Genomic DNA, 6066 nt, shown 5'->3' on the forward strand with positions numbered 1-6066 from the left:
GTCGCCCGCCAGCGCGGCAGCGGCGTCCCCCTCGAGATGGGGAGATGCCGATGGATTTTTTGGGGCGATTCCTGGCTAAAACATCCTCCATCACCCGCCGCCGAGGTTCCCCCTGTCACCCACTGCCCCGCTGTCCCCTCCCAGGGCGGTGACATCGCGGCAGATGTTTGTTTCCCGGCATTAAAGGTGATTTACGGGCTGTGCTCAGCTGGAGCATGTCCCGAGCCCCCTCCTAATCGGGGGTCCCCATCCGTGTCGTGCCACCCCCTGCTCGCTGCCAGCTCTGTGACACCGCGGGGTGGCTCCGCCGCTGCCGCTCCTTGGATCCAGCCCCGATAAATCCAAGGGCTGCGATGGGAACGGGCCCCGAGCCCCCCCCGGGCTGCCCCAAGGACACGGCAGAGCCGCGCTCAGCTCTCCAAAGCGGCCGAAGCTTTTATTTCATCTACGTCCAGGGCTGCCAAAGCCTGCGGCCGGTGCCCGGCCGGGTGGGCACAGCGGCCTCTGCCCCCCGGCCCCTCCTCGCTCCGGCCCCGGCCAAGCCAAGCAGGAGCTGCCCCCGGGGGCTGCAGGGGCTGCGGGACCCCCCGGCTGCCCAGGCACGAAGCCAAACCCGGCGCCCCCAGTCCTTACCCAGCGCCTCGGGGGGGGGATTTTGGGGGGGCCTGCGGCAGCTCCCGGGGGCGGTGAGCGCGGGGACGGGGTGAGGATGAGGAGGGCGGGGGCTCTGCGGCCCTTTAGCGCATGCAACAGGCGCGTCGAGAAGCGAGAGCTGCGAGGAGCGGGGAGCCAGCCCCGGGCCGGGGCGCAGGCTCCTGGCTGGGCTCACCAAACCCGTCCCCTCCCCGCTGCCCCGGTGTCCCCAAGCGCCACCGAGGGCCGCCAGCCCGCGCCGCTGCCACCTCTCCGTCCCTTGGCAGGGGCTGCCCGCAGCTCCCCGCACAGCGCGGGGCTCGGGGCGGGGGGGGATCCCCGGCCAAACCCGGGCGTGCTGCCGGACCACCCCAACCCTCACACGCGTTTGGGGAGCCCCCCGCCCGCCACGGGCGGGGCTTCTCCGGCCTTTTTGAAGCAGTACACGCCGAAGAGCTTGTACTTCTTGTCGGGGAAGCCGAGGTTGCGCACGCCGGGCTCGCGGCCGCCGCAGCGGGCGCGGGGGTTGACGATGGGGTAGCGGATGCTGCCGTCCTCCAGCCAGCCCGCCTCGCAGCGGTCCAGCAGCTGGATCTTCCAGGCCGCGTACAGCTGGCCCACCTTGGCCACGGCCGCGCCGTTGTTCTTGCACGCCTGCACGGCCTCCGGGTAGCTCAGCTTGCGGAAGGTTTTCAGGAAATAAACCTTGCCTGGGAACGGGGTAAAGGGAGGGGGATAAAGGGGATGGAGCGTCCTCGGTCCTGCGCGGCAGCGGGGTGGGGTGAGGGGTGCAAGTGCTCTGGAGCCGCCCGAGGCGTTTTTTTGGGGGATGGAGGTGATGGATGGAAGCGCTGTGGAGCGCCTCAAAAGGTTTTGGGGAGGTTGGAGAAGTTGAGGGGTATCAGCACTGTGGGGCCTCCGACATGGTTTTGGGGTTTTGGGGGCTGGAGGTGAGTGATGGAAGCCCTGTGGAGCATCCAAAACAGTTCCTTAAACAAAAGAGGTTTTCGCTAAAAAAAAAAAAAAAAAGATGTTTTTGTGAAAAAATAAAAAGTTTTGGATGAAAAAAGAACAGATTTTGGCTAACACCAAGAGGTTTTGGGTTTAAAAAAAAAAAAGTTTTGGCTAAGAAAGGTTTTGGATTAAAAAAAAAATGGATTTTAAAAAAAATAGGTTTCAGCTAAAAACAAGAGGCTTGGGGTTAAAAAAAGAGGTTTTGGCTAAGAAAGAAGAGGTTTTGGCTAAAAAAAAATGAGATCAGGACTAAAAAAAACCCAATTTTTTGGCTAAAACTCAGTGTTCCAACCCCACCAGCGCTGCATTCCACGTCCATCCACTCCCTCCCACCACCCCGACGACCCCCCCCCCCCCCCCGTGCCTCAGTTTCCCCTCACCGTTGAGGTTGGAGGTGAAGCAGAAGGCGTCGTAGTGCTCGCTCTCCTTGTGCCGGTAGCCGTAGTTGCGGACGCCCACGGGGGTGTCCTTGCGGCCGCACTGCTCGCGGGGCCGGGAGATCGGGTACTGCACGGAGCCGTCCTGCAGCCAGCCCGCGTTGCACCAGTCCATGCCCTCCAGCCAGGCCTGGTGCAGCTGGTCGTGCGAGGCCAGGATCCCGTCCTGCTCCAGGCACGCCTGCTGGGCCTCGTGGAAATTCAGGGTGTAGCGCCCCAGGCGCGGGTGGTACGGGAAGATCACCCCTGCGAAGGAGGGGTCGGGGGTGGCTTTGGGCTTGCTTTGGGATGGTGGGGTCGGCGCGAGGTTTTGGAGGATGGGAGAGGGGGGGATTCTGGCTGGGAGAATCGCCTGGAAAATCCCGCTCATCGTCCCTCTGCAAGGAGGTTTGGGACATCCAGGTTTTGGGACTGCAGGGAACCCCGAACTCCAGCAGGTTCTGCTCTGGGATTTGGGAAAATGGGAATTCCGGCTGGGAGAATCGCCTGGAAAAATCTCTGTCCTTGTCCCCTGCAAGGACTTTTGGGGGTTCCAGGTTTTGGGACTGCAGGGAACCCCGAACTCCAGCAGGTTCTGCTCTGGGATTTGGGAAAATGGGAATTCCGGCTGGGAGAATCGCCTGGAAAAATCTCTGTCCTTGTCCCCTGCAAGGACTTTTGGGGGTTCCAGGTTTTGGGACTGCAGGGAACCCCGAACTCCAGCAGGTTCTGCTCTGGGATTTGGAAGCAGCTGTGGTGCCCTCACGGGATCCAGCCGAGCGCCCTGGCACCCCCAAACTCCACCCTCCGAGCTCCCAAAAAAGCGGTTTCTCCCTTTCCCACCCCCAAAATGCGCCCCTGAACCCCTAAAAAAAAGTTTTCCCCCTTTCTCAGCATCGCGGAGCTGCCACAGCCCCGTTCCCGGTGCTTTCTGAGCCTGTGCCACCCCCAAACTGCACCCTCAGAACCCCTAAAAAGCGTTTTCCCCTCTGCCACCTCCTGAACCCCTAAAGAAGCGTTTTCCCTCTGTCCCCCGGTGCTTTCCGAGCCCTCGCCACCCTCACCCCACAACGAGCCACCACCACAAACCCTCCCCGCCAACAAAACCCCATAACAGCCCCAAAACCCACGCGCCGTGCGAATCCCGGGAATGCCACCCCGGGAACATCCCCAGGCACCTTCGAGGTCCAGCTTGACCACGCCGGTGTCGTCCTCGAGCTCGTTGGTCACCTCGCACTCGTAGCGCCCGTAGTCCTGCAGGGTGACGTTGCGGATGATGAGGGACGCGTCGCCCACCCCGTCCTCCTGTAGGGCCGTGCGGCCCCGGTAGGGCCCGAACGCCCTGCGGGCCTTGCCCAGAGCCACGAACACGTCCACGAAGGCCATGGGCTCGGTCACTTTGGTCCACTTGAGGCGGATCTCGGCCGGGTCGTGCGCGGACACGTCGTAGTGGTAGCGGCAGGGCAGGATGATGGTGCCACCGCGGTGTGTCACCACCTTGCCCGGCGCCGTCTGCACCACCACAGCGCCGCTGTCACCCTCTGCGGGAGGGACACGGGGTCAGGGAGGGACCTGCCGCCACCCCGGCGCTGCCACACGGGAGGGTCCGAAGTGGGATGGGAGCGTCTTTTGGGTGGAGTTCCCTCTTTTAGGGGCAAGGAAGGATGGGGATGTGGGGTCACACTTTGGGGGGAATTCCTCTCTTCTGGGGGCAAAGCAGGATCAGGATGTGGGAGCATCTTTTGGGTTGAGTTCCCCTTTTTATGGGGTAAAGGAGGATGGGGACGTGGGGACGCACTTGGCGGGGAATTCCCCGCTTTTAGGGGCAAAGCAGGATGGGGATGTGGGGTCATACTTTTGGGGGAATTCCCGTCTTTTGGGGGCGAGGCAGGATGTGGATAGGAAGGAATTCCCCGCTTTTAGGGGCAAAGCAGGATGGGGGTGTGGGGACACACTTTGGGCGCAATCCCCCTTTTTTCTGGGACTTTGCAAACCCTAAGGAGAGCTCGGGGTAACCCCAGGACGGTTCCCACGGGACAGGGGGGACACGGGGGACGCATCACAGCCCTGGCCGTGCTTTGATGGGCATTAAACCCAACACCCCGAAGGCTGCAGGCGCTTCCCCCGATCCTAAACGCATCCCAAATCCCATCCCAGATCCCGCCGGACCCCGACCCCACTCACCCATCACATGAACCACCTTCTTCCTGCCGCGGGCGTTGGGCAGCGCCTCGGAGGCGACCACGGCGGCGAGGAGCAGCAGCGCTGCGGGGCCAGCGGCCCAGGGGCTTTGGGGACGCATCTGGGGGGGACAGCAGCGCCCTGAGCACCCCCAACCCCCCCGAGCTTGAGGGGATCCCCCGCTCTGCCCCCCAGGAGTGCCCAGCCCGAGGGGTGCCCGCACCCGCTGTCACCCACCCCGCGCCCAAGCGGGGGTCGGGCAGCGCTGGCTCGGTCCCTGCCCCCCCCCCGGCCGCCCCCCCAAGCCCCGCAGGGACCCCCGGCTCTGAGCTCGGCGTGCCCCGGGGCTTTCCAGGCGGGATGAATATTCCACGGCAGCCGCAGCGGGCCGGATCTCCTGAGTTATTTATGGCACCTCTGGAAACGGAACTGATGGGCACGGAGCGGGCAGCGGCGCCCCCGAGACCCCCCGGCCGCGCCCCCCTCCAAGAACAGCGCGGAGGGGGCGCGGGAGGCGCCTCCCCCTCCTCGGGGGGCTGCGATGCTGAGCCCCGCTCTTGGGGTGCCCCCAAATGCCAGCCTGGCTCTGGGTCTGCCCCCCTGGATGGGGGCAGGGGGAGCGCGGCGGCCCCCGGGGGTCCCGGTGCCCCATCGGGGGGCAGGGGGAGGGACGGCCCCTCCCGGTGGTCCCGCACGCCGTGTCCGGGGGCAAAGGGAGCGGGGCAGCCACTGCCCGGGGGCTTGGGGTCCGCTCGAGAGGCACAAAAAGCGGGGCCGCCCCCCCGGTGGTCCCGGTGCCCGATCCGGGGGCTGGGGGAGAGGATCAACCCCTCCCGGTGGTCCCGGTGCCAAGCCCGGGCTGAGGGCGAGCAGGGCAGCCCCGGTGCCCGGTCCGCGGGCAGATGGAGCGGGGCACCACCCCCGCGGGGGTCCCGGTGCCCGGTGGGGGCAGGGGGAATGGGAAAATCCCCCCCGGGCATCCCGGTGGCCGCCGCGGGGGCAAGAGGAGCGGGGCAGCCCCGCGGGGGTCCCGGCGCCGCTCGGGGCAGCGGCTGCGGCGGTGGCGGCGCTCCGGGCCCGGTGCGGTGTTGCAGTGCGGGACACTGCGGCGGCAGCCCCGGGGCTGCGGGACTCCGGTGCCCGGGCGAGGACATCGCAGCGCGGGGGGAGCCCCGCTCCTGCCGCCGCCGCCCCGCAGCGAGGGACCCTCGCCTGCCGCGTCCCTCCCGGTCCCGGGGGTCCCGTCCCGGTGCCCCGCGCCCGCCCCGCAGCGAGGGAGCGGCGGCCGCAGCGCCGCACTCACCGTGTGCCCGGTGCCGGCCCGGGGAGGGGCCCGCCGGTGCCGCCGGTACCGCCTCCGGTACCTCCTCTGGTACCTCCGCCGGTGCCGCCGCTGCGGTTCCGTGCAGGGGGCGACACCGGGAGCTGGGCCCGGCCCTGCCCCGGTGCCGGCGCTGCGCAGGACCGGCTGCTCGCCAAGGTCACCGGCCCGCCCGGTGCGCCCCGGAGCCCCCCGGCACTGCCGGGAATCCCGTGGGGAACACGCGGGGCTCGAGGAACCGGGTCCGGCAAATCCCCACCGCGGGCACCGCAAGGGCGGCTGTGCCCACCCAGCCCGGGCACCCACCCGGCGGGTGCCACCGCAGAAACCCCGGTACCACCTCCCGCCGTGTGCCCACCCCCCAGGATCTCACCCCGCCCACCCTGGCACCCGCAGGGACCCCGGCCCAGCCCCTGCCCCCGAAGGGCCCGGGGGGCGCCGCTCCTGCCCCCCGGGGGTGCTGCGGGGGCAGCCCCGGTGTCCCTGCCCGGCGCGGGGGGA

General features: G+C 67.4%; 1 protein-coding gene across 1 annotated transcript; it reads right to left on the reverse strand.

The window, feature by feature from the left end:
* Positions 1-417: 417 nt before the first annotated feature.
* HAPLN4 (hyaluronan and proteoglycan link protein 4) lies at positions 418-5723 on the reverse strand. Its single transcript, XM_068173937.1, has 5 exons — positions 5548-5723; positions 4248-4365; positions 3242-3604; positions 2028-2330; positions 418-1343 (listed from the first exon to the last, which is right to left on the reverse strand). The coding sequence occupies exons 2-5, from the start codon at positions 4363-4365 to the stop codon at positions 1012-1014; spliced, it is 1116 nt and encodes a 371-aa protein (XP_068030038.1). The 5' UTR covers positions 5548-5723; the 3' UTR covers positions 418-1011.
* Positions 5724-6066: the final 343 nt, after the last annotated feature.

This window comes from Anomalospiza imberbis, chromosome 27 (genome assembly GCF_031753505.1).
Source record: "Anomalospiza imberbis isolate Cuckoo-Finch-1a 21T00152 chromosome 27, ASM3175350v1, whole genome shotgun sequence".
Classification (NCBI taxonomy): domain Eukaryota; kingdom Metazoa; phylum Chordata; class Aves; order Passeriformes; family Viduidae; genus Anomalospiza; species Anomalospiza imberbis.